This window comes from Corvus cornix, chromosome 3 (genome assembly GCF_000738735.6).
Source record: "Corvus cornix cornix isolate S_Up_H32 chromosome 3, ASM73873v5, whole genome shotgun sequence".
Taxonomy (NCBI): domain Eukaryota; kingdom Metazoa; phylum Chordata; class Aves; order Passeriformes; family Corvidae; genus Corvus; species Corvus cornix.
This window is the reverse complement of record NC_047056.1, coordinates 26,210,578-26,231,700: the sequence shown is the minus strand read 5'-3', so window position 1 is coordinate 26,231,700 and position 21,123 is coordinate 26,210,578. Positions and strand designations below refer to the sequence as shown.

Genomic DNA, 21,123 nt, shown 5'->3' with positions numbered 1-21,123 from the left:
CTTTTTTGTGGGTAAAATGACCTTTTGTTAAATACCTATGCTTCTACACAACATGAGTCTGTTTTTTTAGGCTAGTTTTGAAACACTTCTTTTTCTCCCACATTTTTGATCTTTATAATTACATGGAAGAAAGATTGGAAGGGGTGGTGCTGATTAAAATACACAGAATAATGAATACTTCCTCCTCAGGACACAAGTCTTAACACCCTAGAATTTAACAAAATAAGAATCCCTGGAACACAGGTGAGAACTTGCCTTTTCAAGAAAAAAAGAGATTTTTAGCAGGCTTACTTCAAGTCTTAACAGACATGATCTAGGATTGCCTGTTTTTAACATGAAATTGTTCAAGTGTTGTCCGCAGTTATAGTTACCTCAGTTACCTCAGAGAAAGTCTTTTTTAAAGGTAGTAGCTAAAATTATTGCACTGAAATGTCTCCTGCTTTAAGAGGCATCAGCAGCTGCAATTTATTTAAGCCAAAGATTAGTTTAACTCTTTTTTTTTACCAAGTATTCACTATGTTAGCTCTCAAATACACACAAAACTCAAATAGAAATAATTCTGATGCTGCAGTGGGCAAAACCTGAAAAATTAGCCTGCCTTAAAATGTAAATGGAAAGATTATCAAGGAACAAAAGCAAATAGATATCTTCCTTTTTTCCCTCTCAATTTCTAAGGGCTATTAGTATTCACTGTATATATCTGTTCTTGTTCTGTGCTGATATTTAATGTGGCCACAAATTATGCTCACTCATTCTCTTGCTTAGCCCAAGTCCAGTTCAATTTTCTGAACTATATGTTCCTATTAGAAGGGCATAATAGCAATTTATTCTAATATAAGAAATACAATGAAATACTTTCTACAAGGGACAGAGGAGTTTTCCAGTCTTACATCAAGAGAAATAATGATAAATTGGTAATTGATTAAGCAGACTAAATGGGTAATTTGTAGGCAGTTATAACTTAGTAGCAACAATGAAACATTTCAACATACACTGGAAAAGCTCTGACAATATACGAATGCTGGGTATGTTTTAAGTATTTGAAAGTAGGAAAAAAACCCTAGCTCTTAGGAAAAACAGATACATGAAGGGGAGTTAATGATTTGATTCCCTGCTACACGTCCTGTAACGCGCAGCATGCACACATGAATCTTCCAGCACTCAACCACAAGACAAATATTTACTACTGTCCATGCTCTATACCAACATGTGCATTTTTAATTAATGGAGAAAATGTGGCATTTATTATGGGTGAAGCTGCTGGTCTGTTCAAGATATTCCACATCTGTTTTTTAATTACTTATGTGGGGACTTTTTCTTAATATGCCCCATGCTGTCTGTCTTTATATCGATTGTTACTCAGCCAGTAAAAAGGAAGGAGCACAACAAACCAGTTTTCTATCTGAATAAGGATACTTTTGATGGCCTTTTCATTTCCATCAGTTAACAGAACTTCTTTGACATCTGCAGAAATAGCAACCTGAAAAAAAGAGCACAGCAAACAATGAGCAAATATGCTTGTCTGTGTGGAAGTGAAGACAGGAGTGACAAGCCTTCAGTATCATGCTTCCTCACCTATTTCTCTGTAACAATCTTCAATCTTTTTTCATTTTATGTCTGCATTATTTTAATCATTCAATCAAATCAGTCAATACTTTTATCATTCCATTTGCGGGAGCCTCTATCTTGCTATCATTCTGTTCCGTAATTGCATTGTGACAGCCGATGATGGTATTCTGAGAGGCTTTCATTTGCGGGCTTCTGTTTATCTAGTAGAGCCATCATACAAGGCTGTCACTCTGCCTTTCAGCTTGCTTCTGTCTGACTGCCTGATGCCCTTCATATAACTTTGCATTGCAGGCAGATGGCTTTGTAAGGGTAATTTTTTTGTGAGCTTTGACATGCTCGCACATTGGGCTGTAACCTCGACACATTGTATAAGAGCGACAGGTTTGTCAAATGCCAATCAGTGTAACAATATGCTTTTATTTGTAGAGACATAAAAACTTGTCTAATGCACTGCACTGCTACATAATATCTCCTGAATACATGACTCAGAACCCAGAGAATGGTGAACGACTCTCCTGAATGGCCAATCTAATTCAAAAGAATCTAATTACCGAGAGCTCTGGATCATGTTTGTTGGTGTAATAATGCAGGCAAAACATTAGCAGCTATATCATGGTGCTCCAACTGTGATTCGCCAGGCTATTCCTGTATCTTAGCAAATGGGACTATAATCTGAAAAAAAAAAAAAAGCTTTGGCTATGGCAATGAAAGACAGACCGTACGTGGCCTGGAATGTCACAACAAAAGATATTGACTACACCGAGGTAAAATGTTTCTGCTCATCGAGGCAACCATAAAATCAATATGATACGAAAGCAAGTCAATCTAGAAGGTCTCTCAAGACTCTGCAGCTTGACCGCAGCTGAGGCTGTTGACAGTTCTCTGACCCAGCAGTTGGAGGCACTGGAACATTTTTCCTTTTGTTTCTTCCTCTGAATGGGATTGGAATTGAGAAAAGACCTACCATGAGACCAGCCAAGCATGTCATGCCACCCCCTAGCTCACACACAGCAAGGTCCCTGAAAGAGAGAAAGGAAATGGTAGAACCCATACAAATTAGATGAAAATGGTCAGAGAGACATATATGTTACAAGAACAAATTGCCATCTGCAGTAAGAACTGAGCTACCAGGAAGTTGTGGAGACATGACTAGGCTACCTCATGTCGTTTTGCGTTTTAAAAATAATTATGAAATAGAAAAGTCACAAAGCAGGCAAATCAGTGGGGGTTCCCTCATTAGTGTTCAGAGCAACATTACCACCGCTGAGCTGAAAAATCTGAGAAGGTTCCCTTTTTTCCCTTGTCAATGGCTCTGTCTTTTAGAACTAAACTAGCTAGAGTAGCGAAAGATAATTGTTAGGAAAGGATAACAATGTTAATCCACATTCATTCTTGCAAAAACAGCTAGAGAAGTAAATGGGGAAATTAATATTATTTATATATCTCTCCATATAGTTATGCCTAAAAGCCTTTTTATATTAAAAAGAGAGAAGTTTTAAAGCAAGCTGTATACCACAAAATAATTACACCCGAAGAAATCCGATCCTTCAATTAGCACTTAAAACTGCAAGTGACCTACAAACAATGCTGTTATGAACAACGATGGGAACAGCAAACGGTTAAGCCTCAGAAAACTAAACGAAGTTAGTGTCAAGAGCCTAAACTGAGCCTGATCAAAGGGCTGAATACATGGTCTAAAAGGCTGCTTTTAACTTAGACCATACTGTGCTGTTATTAAGACACGCATGTGAAATATAATTTGGCGCAGAGAGTGTGCCGGATGGGAGCTTGCAGGGGGAGCCATAAAGAATGTCCTCCAGAGCCATGGCCTGCCCCAGGAGGGGAGGAGGGAGGGATGCTGACCCCGCACCGAAACTGTGTGAAGCAGCGTCTGGGGCAAGGCAGAGCCTCAGTTTAGGAACACGCTGCTTTATAACAAAATCTGCGGCAACTGTTACAGTTGGCAGGAGCATTCCCATTGAGACACCTCTGACAGGCAGAAAATGGAATTTTAGCTAAACTGGTTGGTTGGGGTTTGGTTTTGTGGGGTTGGTTTTTTTTTGGTTTTTTTTTTTTTTGGTTGCTTTTGTTTTGGTGCACCTTTTCTTCTCCCCTAAAACATGAACAGCTGAAAGTCTATTTTTATCTGAAAGGGTCACCTCCCTACTCACTCAACATTGATATTTAGGAAGAGCATCTAGGATGCCATATCAGTATCAGTATACAGATGCTGATATTTTGTTCACTGAGGTGAGTGGACTATGCTGTATAACTGTATAATAATGCTCGCTGTCTGGACAGGTTAGATTTCTTTTTCTTAGACACCACAAATTTTATTTGAAAAAAGTCAAGTTGTCCTATTTAATCAAAATGAGACGAAAGAAAGACATAGTTTGGAGGAACAAGCTGTATGTAAACCCAATAAGAATATAAAACAAATATGGGAAATTTGCAATTTGGATTTTTAAACAGAATGATTATAGGTTTTTCCTCAAATAAGTTTTAGTTTTTCTATACCAAGTGTATTATATATATTAAAAGTATATACATATGATTATATATAAGATTTGCAAGGCACTTACTCCTTTATAATAATCATACTTACTGAAATAAACACAGAAAGTATCCAGTGTGAGGCTTCCAGTGCATTTTGAACCAAATTTCTATGTACATAGCATATGAGCATACACATACACACATATACACAAAAATATTTATGCATACAAAATTTATTTCACTGTAAAGTTCCCTTACTAACAAATTTCAAAAGTTGTATCTGTTTCTCAGGCAATCTTTAGTGACATTTATAAATGAGAATAAAATAAGAAAGTCTACTCTGGGAGTACTGGCAGAAGGGCATAATCCGGAGAAATCAGGATGTGAAACCGCCCATTTACTGCATGGAAGTTTGACTGATCGTTGTCTCTGAGTATCACAGCTTGCATACCCAAACTAGGAAAATGCCGTCTGAGTGAGCAGCACTGGGAGGTTTGCTGTCAGGAGCCCTGGAGAACAAGCAGAGCACATGAGCACGGGGCCGGAAAGCAAAGTGCTACAGGGACATCACTACAGCAGCAGAAGTCACACAACCAACCTGGGAGGAAGGAGCAGCCAGATCAGGTGTATGAGCTGCCTCCTCTAATGGGCCAGGCTGTGTTCAGCTGGTGGATGGGGTAGGAATGAGGCTTTATGGACCAGGGCACACTTTGGTGCCACATCTTTGATTACAGACAGGAGTCTGAGCAAGTTGCTCATTTGGTACAAGGGGCAGGGACTTACAGTTTGGTCTTTCTGATTTTACCAACACCATATTTACACAAACTGGGATTTTGTATACTCCAAGCTGGTTTACTTGGTATTAGCCTTACACCCTTGCACAGAACATAATTTGTGCCTCCAAATGCATTGTTATAATGGCTTTTCTTGCACACTATTCATCCTCCAGACAATGAAACTTCAAGGGTTTCCAAGTGCAAATCTCAGTGTACTCAGGAGGAAAGAAAGTGGATGCAGGATGGATTTTATATTTAGATGTTACTACTGGAGCCTTGATAACTGTCTTCTATAAGTTTAGAAAATGTGAAAAAACCCAAAACTGAATAAGGATGTCTCAAAACTGTTTCACAACGCATAAATACAGGTGCAAATTCCCCTTACTATACGCAGTGATTTTTATGTATTTTATCAGATAATATTTTGCTTGCTTTTCCAACGGATGTCAGTTTAAAGAATATCTTATTTTTCCTGACCTTCACAATCAGCACTGATCGATTGGAGCTTCACTTTTGTTTCCCAAAAATCAAAGTGAAATAAAACGCCTTGAGTGGAAATCAAAAGTCTTTGACATATAGCAGAAAGCTTGCTGTGCAATATTAGTACCCAAAGGCAGCTCAGAATTCTTTGTTAAGAGCAACATGCTTTCACCTTGAACATTTTAAATTTAATCTGAAGACTTAAATCATAGCAATCTTTACCATGCAGATACAATAAAACTAAGAGATTGGAAAATATCTTTTCATGTTTAACTCTGTACCTGAATATTTCATTATGCTTTAGGCAGTAGTAAGCCAGCACTTCTTCAGAGGGCCAGAGACCTATAAAACAAAGATATTTGCCTTCTTAGAACATATTTTTTCTGGTCTAAAATAATATTTGAATGCATATTACCATTTACAGACGTCTACCCACTGTTTTATTTTCTATATTTGCCATAATAGCATGGAATAAAGAAAAATAAAAAGAAGACCTATGATTTAAGCATTGGAATTGAGTATTTCATAGGTTTCATCACAACTAATGATCAGAAATTTATAGATACATGCACACACACATAAACATACACATATATCTACACATATACATGGATAATCAAGACTTTAAAAGTCATATAAAATTTAATTCACTTGGGCATTCAAATGAACAACAACCTGTTTGTATCAGGCCAGATTCAAGGCCAAATTTGCCTTGTAGCCTGTTTCTAACAGGAGACAGGAGCCCTCTCATTTTTCATTAGCTACATCATCATCATCATACTACAGTCACTCCTTTTCTTTCCAGTTTCTATTTATTTAGCTCCTTTTTCTCTTACTTTTTGTTAAGTCAGGCATCAGTCTGACTGTAAGGGAGACTGACCAGGAGCACATGCTAAGGACAAATCCAGGACTAGGGCAATAAAAGTGTGATTTTTAGTTGTGGCTCAAGAAGTTCAGAAGAAGGAGAAGAGAAAATAAAAGTGCTAAGTTCTGCTTAACAGGCACTGAAGGATTTTTGTGGTTGTTCTGCTGGTAAACTTTGCAGAGCTGCACCAGGAAGCATCACAGTTTCACCCTGCTGTATAAAGAAACCCCTCTTCTCTCATTTTATACTTGCTCTCCCTGCCATTTTCGTTTGAATTCCCCTAGCTGTCCTACAGAAATAGCCAGGAGCAATTGCACTTTCTTCACCTAATCTGTATTATTCATTAATTCATTAGCTTCCATCATAAAACTTACACTGGTCATAATCAACACTGACAACTACTTGGAGGCTTCCATGTAAATTTATTCCTTCAAAACCAGTCTCTCATGAAACTGTCTGTTTTGCCAGACCAGTTTCCCACCTGACTGGAATGTCCAGCTGAAGTGCTGTGGCCCACGGAGAGGGCAGCAAAGATCCTGTGTGCCTGACATGCTCTCCTGCAGGCACCAGACTTCATTGCTGGAGGGAGCCTGAGGAAAACAGACTCATACTCAGGAACTCGAGTTACGTTTGCAAATGTTCCCAAAGTTAAAGGAGGAAGTATCAAAGGCATATGCAGCCAAATTATCATTGTATGTGTTTTTCATCTGTGGTTGCTTAGCAATGAAAAACCATGTTTACATGTCTGTCCACACGTAAAATCCAGAGTCAGCTTCCCCCCCTCCACCAAGACATGACATTGAGAAATGAGACACAAACTTCATATTATGAACTATAGACATTTCAACAGTTCCAGCAAACTTATTTGACATGCAGAGCGTCTTTTAGGTATTTCTACACAAGTAAGTTGAATTCCATGCAGTTAACTATGCGTATCCCTTAGACCACTTCTACCAAATTTTTGTTCTTAAGGCTAAATTTAACAGAACCAGAAGTTTGGGAGGAAAACTGTCATCCTTTAAATCACTTAAAGCCTGATTAAAACCATCATCAATATAATTCTTCCTTTCCATCCAGTAAGTATTCTGAACTACCCTTACTCATCGTGAGAATTAATGAAAATTTAAAGATGTCTTGACTGCATGCAGATGAAGCAAAAGCTAAGACAGGATTTGTCCAAAACCCTGCATATAACTTTTGTATTACAAAGATATTTAAGGGGCAAAAAACCCCAGACTGATGATACATATGTATGACAAAACCACTAATGCAATACTTGTATTTGTCCTGTTTATGACAGTTCCGTCTGATTAGGTGGTTTTGAATGTGCTATTTTACTTAGATTTCCTAAGGGTTAAAATAAAATATTCACACAAGACTACCCATTCTTTAGTGAAACATACACTAAGAATTGTACAGGGTTTTTCATCTCCCTTTGAGCATTACAATGCTTTTGAGCATTGAAATACGCTAAAATGACAGATTTTGCAATAAATATAATAACTGTTTAAATATTTTAGTGTATAACATAAAGAATGTTTCAGTTTGCAGTGACTGGTGTATACTCAAGCAATAAAAGTGGTTTTTTAATATTTAGTGAAGACACGGCTAATTTAATACCATTTATAATACTTACATCTCACATTACAAAAACCCTCACACCCACAAACATAAAAAACTGAAACCCTTTTTATAGCAAACTTCTAGCCTGAGTGAATTTTAAAAATACTTGTCAATTGTAGCAAACATTCTTTAACATCTGACTTTTCAGTATCTTCAGTCAAATGTCTCTCACTTTTCTGCAGTTATTATTGAGAGCACTTTGAATGGTGTCACTGAATCTTTTCTGAGGGGTCACCATTCCTTCCCCTGCTACCATTACAATGTTGATACTGGCTGGAACTGCAGGTGTATCAGATAGCTCCGTGCTGAGAGAAGGGTAAAGCACCTTTGCAAAGACAATGCTCTTCTTTAGGCAGATGCCAGCAACACACACAGCTCTCCTTCCCGCTGCCTTCCCCCACAGGGAAGGAAGGATCACCTCAGCAATGGTATAAGCATCTGGAAGCTAAAGAAGCAGGAGTCAGGAGGTCTTGCATAAACAAGTCTCAAGTGTGGAAGTGCTCCCAGCTAAGCCAAGCAGCCAGAAGCCAGAATACCTGCGTTAATTTTAGTAAAAGGAAAAGCTTCTCGTGCTTGAACAGGTAGGTAAGCCTCTTTACCTTCAAAACAGGGATAAGCTTAAAGATCCATGTGGAGGAGTTTGCATTCTGTCTTCTTCCTCCTCACTCTGACCTACATTCTCCAACACAATGACCTACATTTTGAAGTTGCAAGTATAAGAAAGATAGTTCTGCTTCTGTTAGAAAACATACAGCTGTAATGCAGAAATGCAAAATTCCTGTGAATTAACAACTACCACTATGTTGTGAAAAGCATAATGTATTTCCTGCAAACACATACATATGGATATGGATTAAGTTTCCTATGAACACGCTTTAAGTAATTCTTTCATATTTAAAATAAAATTATTCTCATTTTGATTTCTGAATTTGATTATAAATATACAACATTGGATGCTACCTATTTGCATGTACAATTACTTACATGTTAGTAGACTATTTACGGATGGATAGGCAAAAGAATATCAAAAGACCCCCAAATGGTGCTTGTATTTTCAAGGCTAGAAATATTCTACAAGACCTAGACAGAGGGGCTAAAAAATCTCTCTGAATGATGAAACAGACAGAAACAAGAGTTTCTTTTTGCAAAAATAAATATTTTGTGACATATACTGAAGGTTTTAAAACTCTTTATCACATTGATAAGTACACCGTGAAAACAGAGGATAATTGCCAGAAAGCATTGGAATCTCTATTGAAACATACGAAAAAATTAAGTTGCATTGGTGTCCATAGGAGACCCTCAAGAATGGGCATGTCTGAAGACACAGGACAGAGACAGAGCGCATGTCTGCTCACATTCCAACTCTTGACAAATATCCTTTCACCACTAGGATGGAGCAGGATTTTCACTACAAATGCCATGAGAAAGATGATATCTACTTCCAGACAGATTTATGATACTTATTACAGTAGAAGGAGTAGAAAAACATTATCACTAAATTGTATGACAGTGGATAGAGAAATGCTACAAATACATCAGAACCATACAAAATGCAGGCATTTCTACAGCACTTACCACCCTATCATAAAATGTCACCCCAGTAATGGAGTCTACCTCACAAGAACTTGATGATATCATTAATTTCTACTGTCCCAAGTTTGCATATTGGGAACCAAAATAAGAGACACATTAAGTTATTTAGACACACAGAATGAAATAATAGGAAGGCCAAGAAAAATAACCCAAGTAATGCTTACACCATGAGGTATGATGTAACCAAATAAAGGCACCCAAACTCTTCCTACAGAGGAACAACACTAAGAAAATCGTAATAATGGAAAGAAACATAACTTAAGTTGGTTTTATCACTTTCATAGTGCTTGCTATCGGAAAGTGTCAGGTCTCTCTGCACTAGTCATGGCACAACAGTTTCTTAAAGCAACCTTCAAGCCACATGACTAAGCCATGTGCAGACAGCCTTCTGAGGATGTTGTGCTTTAACCATCAGCTGGAGCACCACTAGTCCAAAGCTACACAAAGCCTGTGCTTCTTCTGCAACAAATCTAAAAATGCTGAGTACTCTATGTAGTACAGAAGATTGTCTACCAGAAATAAATTATCCAGTATTTAAAAAAAAAAAAAAAAAAGTTTCTCTTTCTGTTGCTTTTCCCCACATATTTTAAAGAATGCTGTCAACCCCTGGATAACAAATACTGAGATCTGATGTGAAGCTCTTAAAGAACATCATGGCAGTAGAAAAGAATTTTGAGATGTGTATTTTTAAGAAAGCCACCTGACTATTGGAGCTATTATGTCTCAGCAGTGCTCCATAGGTCCAAAGAACTCACAGTTCTTTGTAGCTACTGCTCACGTTAGCTGGGATAGTGCAAGATTAGTGGAACTCTGCTCTACTGTCTGCCAACACTGAACACAAGAAACATTGGGGCAACTGGAGGTGACAGGTGAGCTGTCCCTGGAAGCTCTGAGTAGGAGGTATAAAGCTGTCCTACAAGTATTTAACTCATGCTAGGAGATTAAGAAGTTACTTTTGAAGCTAAACCAAATTAAAAGTATTTTCACATTTCCCTAGCACTTCACACAGCCCCATGTACAGACGGCTGATCTCAACATTCAAATTTTGTCTTTTATTTGCACTATTAAACTATGAGATGTCTTCCTATTCATTTGAAGTCTCAAGTAAATTTTGTACAAATTCTATCTTAACCCTCAAAAGCAAAGACAATTTAAATTTGAAAAGTCAGTCATTTTCCCCGTATGAATATACTCAAAAAGATCTTTTTTCTAGTATGTCCTGATTCTTGATTACATGAAATCACCTTATTTGCTTTAATAGTCATCAAAGTGAGAGGGAAAAAAAGCATTTTTGGGCTAAGCGATGAATAATGTCTCAAAGGTCGTACCAACAACTGCACTGAGCAAGGATGAACTGTTTTCTGACCTTAAGTAAGGCACTTTTTATCCCTCCACACGGAGACACATGGTTAGTGGAGAGCAGAAAAATCTTTAGCACTACAATAGACTGTGCAGAGGTGTTAAATTAATGGCCTGTCCGGACAGGCAATTATTCCCCATCACCTCTGCTAAAAGACTGTAGAGTAGATGGAAAATCCCCAAAACTAAGGTAATTTACTGGAAAAGGCTATTCTAGGAATATAACATAAGTAATTCTAGGAATTTAAAACAAGGTTCTTCCATTCTTAGAGCATTGTAGCACTGTCACAACCCTAATTTTACAGTATCAAACCTTATTTTCTATATGTGACTATATTCAAGTCACATTGGAAGGTAAGTTTGATCATTTTATCCTGGTTAGTTTTTCTATGGATCACCACCACCATGCACAGCAAGAAGCATGGTACATCTGCTGAGGGTCCTGGAGAAGTAAGAGAGCAGATCAAAATCAATGTTCAACAGCACAGCACTTCGGAGCAAATTTCAAAAGTAAGCTCTAACCAATATTATGAGTCCTTCTGTCAGTGGAGCACTAAACTTCACATCCAAGTCAAAGCTAAAACATGAAGTTATGAACAGCACAGTTAAGACTAGATACCAAGTGGATGCACAGTGTATGTCTGCCAAATACATCTTGGTAGTAACATATAACATGGGTGTTCTGACTTGAGTAATTGCTTAAGTAAAGACTACCTGCAAATAATTTCACTACTGTAGTTGGCATAGCTCTCAAAAACATTTCTAGCTCTAAACTTTCTTCAAACTCCATACCTCAACCCCCTTTGCAATATAATTTTACCATAAAAAATGTTGTTCAGTTTAGACAGGAAGTGACGATTTTATTTTCATTCACTTGTTCACACAGCATGCAAAATGTGACACAGATGAAAGGACAATCAGTCATCCCTGCTACCTAAGATCCTACCTAAAGTGTATTGAATCAAAAAACATAAACACACATAATAAGGCACTAATACTACAAATATTCTTTTTTTAGATACCATAAAATGCATGTATGAAGAAGTGGAAAAATTTAATAGAAAATAACTTCCATAATAATCCAGACAACAAACCCGGTCACTTTAGTAAAATGAAGAAATGGAGGGAATTGGTAAGCAAGGAAAAAACCCACTGACAAAACCCCATGTTGTTTCACTCTGTTTTCAGTACACAAAATGTTAAGTTTACACCCATCTACAGCAGAAGCAGATAAAAGAAGGGTCACCATTGCCAAGTTAGTTGCAGATGTTGTGCCTGGAACTGTAAAATTATTTACTCCAAAACTGAATTTGAGAGCAGATTTTCAAAAGGAGAACAGCTACTAAGTACTGTGCCCCTCTGGTCATTTGACCACCTCAAATGCCAGCATCTTTAAGAGGTAACATATTTTGAAAGCCCAGTTGTCTAATCTGAGGCTTTCCATTCTAAAATTTACCCCAAGAGTATTTACAAGTGAGTAACTTCAGCAATAAATGCACACAGTATGAAAAAGGAAAATTATTTAATAGCCTTTACAGTAGCACCTTATATCTGTGCCTTACTGCACCTGGCTTTTGCAGATGGCAAACCACCTTTTAAGTCCAGTGAAGAGGAGTAATTTGAGGCAGGGAGAATGGCTAGCTTACTTTTCCACAGCAGGAATGCTGTAAGTGAGTTTGAAAAGGTACAAGAACATCAGAAAAAAATAGAAGCGAATATAAAGAGAAACATTTTTTCCCTATGCACATACATTTTGTAGAACCTCTTGTCTCTCTTCCAATCTAAAGCAGAATTCATGATATTCAGATCATTGAAAAATATGTATAAGCACCGGCTGAGATCTTCAGCCTAGGCAAAATGGCCTCAGCACTGTATCTCTCACTTTCATTCTCATTATTATTCATGACTAGGAGGGAAACATGATGGTCTGCAATCTGCAAATTTCTTTTAGAGCACAAACTTAAGAAGCTCGGTGGAACTGATGTGGAAATACAGTAACAAGTCAAAGCTGTAAATGTACACATATCCCTTCCATAAGAAAAATTGGCCAACTGTACAAATCTACTGGTATGATTGTCTTTAACATCTTTTTCAAATGAATGAATCTGTGGGGTGTGTGTGTGTTTTTACCTAGTTTTCAAATAGTTATTAAAAATTAAACAACACTGGAACAAACCTTTTGTGATTATAGCCTTCATTCTCCTGCAAAAAACTGGATCTATAAATTTATGTACCATTGTAGATGTAAATTACAAAATTTTATATTCAACTATATTAAAACATCTATTCCAAAAATGATTACCAGTTGTGAAAAGCAGACAGGCTTATCACTTGCTGTCAGTTGTTCATGTCTAGTTAAGCAATAATGTGCTAAAACTGCTCTTTTGTTTTGTGTAAGAATTTTGGCAATAGAAGAAATGAACACTCGTTTAATAAAAACTCAGGCTGCTTTTTGCTTTGATGGAGGAAGCAGCTGCCTGTTTTCATTTGCTGCAGAGCAGCAAAACCCATCAATATAATAAGCAGCTTAGATGCATCCATCCACAGCATCTGTAAGGATATAGGGCTATTCGCTCAAAACCAATCCTTGGTTTAATTTTAACAAAGATGTGTCTGACATATTTGAAAATGCATTATAATAGGGTTTTGAAATACTAGCATTTTCTCTTTTCTTTTTAAATACTTTCCACAGATTTTGAAAGGCAAGTATACATACTGGAGTGATAGAAACGATAAAACAAATATTACTATAGCAAACAGCAGAACTAGCCTAAAAATGCAAAGATGGGACATTAGGAGATGCCTTCTGGTTCACAGACTCTCCTGTCCCTTGAAAATACAGAAAAATAGTGTGTCAATCTTTTCAATGAAGGGTTTTTTTCACCATAACCTAGAGCAGAGAAAGATACTAGAAATACATATTACAGACTAAACCCCTGCAAAGATCATAGATACATTATACAAATATATTTCCCAAGATATACTTTTCCTTCCCTGCCTTATGCTTTGTTAAAAGTAAATAGATTAATGCTCATTTCCAAAGATATTTATCAAATTATTTTCTACTATTGCCTGAAAGTAATACAATTGCTATTAAATTCCAACAGTGTGAGTTTGTCCCAAGCGACAACTTCTAATTGCAATAAAAAAATTTTAATTAGAAGCAGAGTTCTAGGACATTCATACATAATTACAAAAACAGGAAGGGAGAGATAAAAGACTATCTGAGATAGAAACCACAAAACTCTATTTTCACTCTAAAAATGTGATACGACACATTTATATTATTAAAAAAACTTAAGACATTATTATTATTTTAGTGCTGTTCGGCTTTCTAAGACCTTTCTAAGCTGAGCTTTTAGATGATTTGCACATTAACTGAGAAGTCAGATAATTCTTAATCCTCCTCTTTTTCAGATCCAATAATGGATAAGGGAGCATCTTAGCATGATCAACTAGCAATCTGCCCAGCCTGAGTGGTAGTACACCTGAATTTAGGATTAGTCATCCGGTTTTCATAATATCTGATTTAAATGAGCACTCATTCTGAGAAGAGTAGAAAAAGAATATTCAAATGATATTTGAACTGTACCATTTAAATACGTAACAATAAACCTGGAGTGCATACATATTTATTTGCTTCACAAACAAGAAACTAAATAGAAAAAGGAAGATTTTAAAGAACCATGTCCAGGCAAATAGTTGGATAGCTCAATTAAATAACTGCCTTTTTCCAGTATTCACAATAGCTTGTAGATACAATCAACCATATCTCAGCTCTAGCCTTGTTGCTCTATTCTGTAAATTCCAGTACCCTAGTTTCACTTTGTCTATAGATGAAGCGAGGAAACTAGTTGGGGGGTTTTTTGTGTTGTTTCGGGGGTTTTTTTTCTGTAGGGTTTTGTGGTTGTTTTGGGTTTGTTTGGTTGGTTTGTTTTGGGGTTGAGAGATACATCAGAGGTAGAGAGAAGGTAAAAATTTCACATTGGTGATTAACATTGGTTACTAATACTGCTTATCTTCCTCAAGTATCTGATAGTGAACATGGAAGTTCGTGTAACTGCCCTATGCACCCTTATGTAATGCTCAAGATAAAGAAAGTGGAATTTATTTGGGCAATTCTGCTTGTGTTCAGAAGTAGTGTCTAGAGCTTGGATTTCTTCTGTTTGGTTTGTGATTTGTTGTTTGGTTCTTTCCCATCAAATTAACTAAACAAAGACAATACCTTTTTGGTCCCAACAGCTTCTGACTCATTTTTTTCTCCTTTATCAAACTCCACCATTCTACACAGTTAACCAAACTACTAGAAAAGTGTCTGTTCTGTACAGCCAGGAGATATAAATTGGGTAAAAGTCAAAATAATAATTGCATGCACAGTTCAGTTTGAAGGCTTTGGACAATATTTGTCTAACAAAACAGTGTATCTTAGTACTCTGAATTTCACATACTGGCAAAGGGTGACCATGCATCCTTCACATTCTTAGATGAATTCATTAGGTCCCTGTATAGAAAAGGCCTTGATTCTTTCTCCTGGGGTAATTTCAACTGGTGCTAAGTGTGCAATTGTCAAAAGTTTACGCTACTGACAACCATCTTGCAGCAGGTGCCCAAAATCTCCCTACATCACTAAACCTTGTTTTCTTCTTTCACATGGAATAAGATTTGTAATGAGTTCTGTAAGTGAGAATGCTGCACAAAGATGAACCAGACTTCTCATCTATTTATGGATCCATATTCCATATGAATTTAGACTGTAAGAGTTAAGGCAAATCTATATCAAAGGAAAATATTTACCTTTTTTTTCTGAAAGGCCAAGGATTTCAGGGTCCTCCAGGTCCTTCCAGGTGAGGTTTGACATATATTCACAGGGCAACAAAAGAGAACTTGCACTACCATTGTTCATAGCTGGTTTTGCCTGAACAGGTTGCAAGAACCACAGCTGTTGATCTGGCACTTTTCATGACCATTAAATACAATGGGTCAGATCTTCAGCTGGTATTATGCCTGTGTATCCCAGCTAATGAACCAGCCTTAAATTTAAAATATGCGTGGTCTTTCTCAGAAAAAAAGTAGCCTTTATTATATTAGCATATGTTAGTGCTTTGGATCATTTTGTAGAGTCAAATCCAAGGGTAACCTTATCAGGAAATCAGTGTTTCAGTGGGTAATGGTAACGGAGGATACAAAAGTGATAAGAGTAGAATTTAGTCCTCAAAGTAGCCTGACATATTTTCCCCAATTACTTTCACATTTCCACGTTACTGTAATAAACCATGACCTAACTGACCACATTTTTATTTTACAAGGCGTAGAAATGCAGACCGGGGCTACAAGAATTCTGCTGAAAAACATTGTAGAGATGTATAAAAACTTACATTTCTACACTCTGATACAGAAGTGCTCTTGTATGAAGAACAATGTGCTTTGACTAAAATACATAGCTTAGGGACTTAACGCCATTTTTCAGTGTTGAGAGAATGTATTTCAGAACATCCAGTGGTTTGAGTCTCAGAAACAAAGGAACAAAAGCAAAGCAAATCATTACACTCAATTTAATTAAATGAAAGCATGAAAAAGCCTATAAGCTAACCTCGTAACAATATGCTTATGTTTATTGTTAGTATGTCAGGAAAAAGAATTGATCAAATTTTGAAGTAAGAGAGCACACATCCTCTGACTTCAGGAATTGCTCAGTCATATGCCAGCACAGAAATTGGGCCCCATCTTTGATACTGCAATTTGAGTGGGAAACCTGTCCCTTGTGTCCTACATTACATTCCATGGTGACCACAGACCTTGGGCAACCCTAGGGCTCTCTCTAGGCCATTTTATGCTTTGAGGTGGTTTTTTACTAATGGCAAAGCCAATACAGTAAGTCATCAATTTCTACAGCATTTCTTGCACCTTGAAACACTATGTTAAATCTCATGCCAAACTTCCATATTAGCAGGTAGACTCTTCAATACCTAGTTTATGTTTTTATTTAATGAGTTTTGAGCTCAGACTTCGCAAATGGAGAGGCAGGTGTATAATCTTCTGAAATTCAAACTTTTCTGCTAAGGTTTAAGTATGTTGTGACACACTATTTTCATACAGCTCTTCATCAATAGAGTAATAATGCTGCAATAATAAGGAAAGGCACTTTTTTTTTTTTAAAGGCGTTGTATAACACCATTATAGTAATTAGCAGTTAACAACTAATTTTAGCACTTTCTTGTTGTTCTCTTTTTCTGTTGAGAGTTTGAGTCACAATATAAGAGTAATTTTCTGGTACTTCTGGGGAGGGAGGGGGTGGAAGAAGAAGGGATCATGAAATATATGCAATTTTCACATATAACACACTGTTGAAAATGTAATTCTCTATGTGTTCTTTTCTAAAAATATGTTCTATATTCCTGGATTGTCTTTGCTATCAGGAGCAGGATTGAAATCTCCACTTTAGTATTTATCTGAGGCTGTGATAGCTCAGTTGTCTGCCTCCAAATGCCAAGATAGGGGGAATCTCATCAACCGGAGACCAGCTGCATGATGGGCAGTTAATAGATATATCAAACCTTAGGATATATGCTAAGCTGAGGAGATGATTGGTTGGTTGATATACTGATTGATTAGCATAGGGAGAATGGGTTTCTTCTTGACAACCTAAGATTATGCTTCAGCTAAGCTCAAATTGCTTACACCTCTTCTATTGGTTTTAAAATTACAGTCCTGTCATCTAAAATCTCTCCTCAATGAAATTTTTACCATATATAAAAATTAAAGGGAAAAAGAAAGTAGGTGCAATGGATAAGAGTAAATGGAGTAGATATATTTCACACTACTGCTGTTGGTACCAGTAGAAAAAGTTGATAAGTAAATCCACTTGAAATACGTTACATATTCTGTACACTACTAGAGAGCACTTTAGAATAATTTGATGGGGGAAGTTCAAAATACTAACGAGGAAGCAGTGCTGATATTATTGCTTTTAAAAAACTGCAGTAGTTATTAAGCAAGGTAATTATAGAGTTGTGATACTACTGATACATTTTTGTACTCTTTACAGGCATTTCCTAGGTTTCATAGAAATGTTATTTAAATTATGTTATACATATGAGAGAAATACCATGTAATTGCAACAGAATGCATCACTTCACAGAGAAAGGCTTATATTCTGCAAGCTAAAGAAGCAACACATACACTTCTGAATTTTCCCTTGAGAAGTCCAGAATTTGCTTTGCCAAGAAAGCAGATATAATTAAATTTTGCTTATAAAATATTTTAAACTGTGTCATCAGTAGGGCATGGACACTTAAAAGAAAACAAAAGTTATTTTTAAAAATCACTATAATATATGTTGCCATAACAAATGCATTTCTTACGCATATCATCCATTTAATTCCCAGCATTACATGCACCAGGCTTTGTCAGTTGAGAATGACACGAATGGTATTAAATACAACATTAAAAAAACAAACCAACTTTTTATTATCTTTAATAGTTGATACTTTCAAGTGCTTCTCTACCTGGGCAAACAAGTATTTAGTAGTCACCTAACAAAAAGAAAGTGGTTTATTGGGAATGCTGAAATCTGCATTAATGAATAAGACTGTATTTCTCAGATTTTTTTTTCTTCCCTTTAGTATCTGCTATGAGCGGTAGGGGATCAGCTGCAACTCAAATCCCCAGCTGAACAACCCAAATACAACTGAGTGAGCAGACTTAAAACAAGGCCATTTATTGGTGCCTGTTATGCAAACAAAGCATCCAAGTCTTAGAAACAGATGTCAACTGAAGCATATGCTTACTGTAAACTGGAATTTGATTCTTTTTATAAAAATAGACTTAAATGGGCCTTCAGAGACTAGGCTGCCTCTTGTTGTATACCATTGCCTAACTTGATTCAGCCTTAAGCTTTTTAAAAGATGAATAGACTGATATCCAAGGGCAAAAAAAAAAGTAAAAAAAAAAAACAACATTAAATGGGAAATAAATGATAACATGTTGGAGCAGTTCCCAGAAGCAATTTTACAGATTTCCTCTAAAAACACAAGACAGGAAGTTCAAAGCACAGCGCAGGTCACCTATGGCATGTTGAGTTATCATTTTTATACCACTTAGGGTGAAAAAGGGACTTTATGTTCAAGTGGCAAGTTTAGTACTCTGCTTTTCCTTCTTCCTTTCTTTTTTTCACCTCTTCTCACATCTTGATGCCTTTTAAATGTCACTTATTTTACATGAGGCAGTTGGTGGAGACATGAGTCAACAGCAATCAGAACCATTATCCCCTGCAGCGAGCCCTGGTCCTAATGCATTATGACACCTTAGCTGGCCAGCCACCGATTTACCTTTCTGCTTCTTAGGGAATTAAGTGGCATCATGTGAAAATGGTTGTGATATGAACAGCATGGGCATAACTGGTATTAAATTTACCTCTCAGCCTAAGTGAATTTTCCTCACATGTGACTAATCAAAATGAAAGCTGTGGACATGGGCAGATCTGGCCAGCACTTCTCCACCCCTGGGATTGGGGCTATTTTGTTTTATCTCTTTGTACAAGCTGGCTGAAGTTTAAAGTGAAGGGGATAATCCAGTGCTGGTGTCTTTATGAAATAACATCCTTACATGAAGAGGCTTTTAACTGTCTGTCGCTGTCCTCTCAAAAAAAAAAAGAGCGTGACAATCTCATTTTGCTGAGCACCCTCCCATGAAAGGAGAAAATAATAGCCATAACAGCTATGGCTAGTACTGACCTTACATGATCCATTATCCACTAAACACTTTAAAAGTCAGTTTTACATACACTGTGGGGGAAATTAGAGAACTATCACAATCATTTTCACTTTAGTGAATTTGTCTTCTGTTTGAAGTCAGTGACTTGATATCCTCGTACATAACTCTCCATGTCGCTCCAAGAAAAGAAAGAGGAAGTCTTGCTGTAAAAATTGATCTTGTGCAAAAAGGTGGGAAACACACCATACTTTTCCTATTCTGATTAATAAAGATACTGACAGCAGTGAAACTCAATTTAGCATGAACTTTCTTCAGAGTAAATGTGAAATAATACAAAAATCATTATATAATTTAGAAGTGTTCAACGTCAGTACAAAAATATTTTTATCAATCATTTCAGCTGAGATAAGTAGGTGCCAAAGAAAGTGCAGGCAGAGCAATTATCATCCTGTGCAGTCAGAAAGATATTTATTCACAGACTAGAGTGCCTTGCATTTTACTACAAACCAGCTGTGAATGTTACTGATAATAACAGCAGTGCTAGATTTTCCCAAAGTACTGTAGTCTCTTTCTAACAACTCAATTGTACAGGACAAAAACACCTGGAGCATGAAGTCCTCCCCTACTTGCAAGACTGCTCAGCCTTCTGTGACTGTGAGAATGAATTTCTAATGCATGAATTTTAGGCATTTACTGCTTGATCTAAGTTAAAGTCAGTAGTAACTATAGTTCAAACTAGAAGTATTTAATCAAATTTTATTCAGATAAATAGTGATTAAAAGCTATGATTGAATGGTTCAAATTTTAAGATTAACCCAGTCTATTCTGACAGTACTAAGAGAGTTTCAACTTGTAATAATCTATTACTGTACATATTGCATGTTTGAATGGAGAAAAATTAATTTAAAAAAATGAAAAATTAAGCACTAGAAACCTATCAAGACTAAATGATGGCATTTACAAAATCAAAGCATACTTTTCTTATGAAAAGAGAGACGTGGAAATACACAGATTTACATCGAAGTATTTATCTCGGATATAATATTTATTTTTTAAGATTCTAAACAAGGCCAAAAACCACCATAAATATTTTTTACACTCATTTTTAGAAATGATCGAAGGTAAAGTTTAGGAAGAGGGTTCAGATTTTTAATTGTTACAAACACAAGAAAAAATATTAATCATGCATGGAGCTTGCCTGGGTAACCTTCATTTTATCAACGAGGCCACATAATTAAGGTCAAGTTAATGGAGAGATTGAAATTTAGGGAACATGTCAATTAAGATAAACAGGAAAATTACCTCTTCCTAAAAGGATTAGCCTCAAGTGGAAAGGTTGGTTCAGAAAATTACAATCCATTTGGTAAGGAAGACAGATCCACAGTAAAGTTAAATCTGAAGTGTACAGGCCAGCAAATTCCACCCAAAAGAGTCACAAAAAAAATTTGAATAGTATCATCCTTCTTTTATTACTTTCCCTAAAAAGAAAATTATGATTTGCACAGCAGAAATGATTGCAAGAGGTATGACATATGTCTTGCTTTTTCTTCTTTCCCTTCAGTTTCAGACTTAATTGGACAATGAAGTCTAAAGACTCACAGAAAAGCAGAAGGTATCCTGTTTTCAATGACACTATACATTAATGCC

At 36.5% G+C, this 21,123-nt stretch overlaps 1 protein-coding gene across 4 annotated transcripts in view; it reads right to left on the bottom strand.

The window, feature by feature from the left end:
- The window catches only part of CAMKMT (calmodulin-lysine N-methyltransferase), a 243,091-nt gene that overhangs the window by 65,352 nt on the left and 156,616 nt on the right, over window positions 1-21,123 (bottom strand). For all 4 annotated transcript variants that reach the window (XM_039568536.1, XM_039568537.1, XM_019282477.3 and 1 more), the window contains exons 4-6: window positions 5,603-5,663; window positions 2,534-2,588; window positions 1,417-1,480 (exon numbers count right to left, since the gene is read on the bottom strand). In XM_039568536.1, coding sequence (XP_039424470.1) covers window positions 1,417-1,480; window positions 2,534-2,588; window positions 5,603-5,663 — 180 coding nt within the window. The remainder of the gene's footprint in view (window positions 1-1,416; window positions 1,481-2,533; window positions 2,589-5,602; window positions 5,664-21,123) is intronic.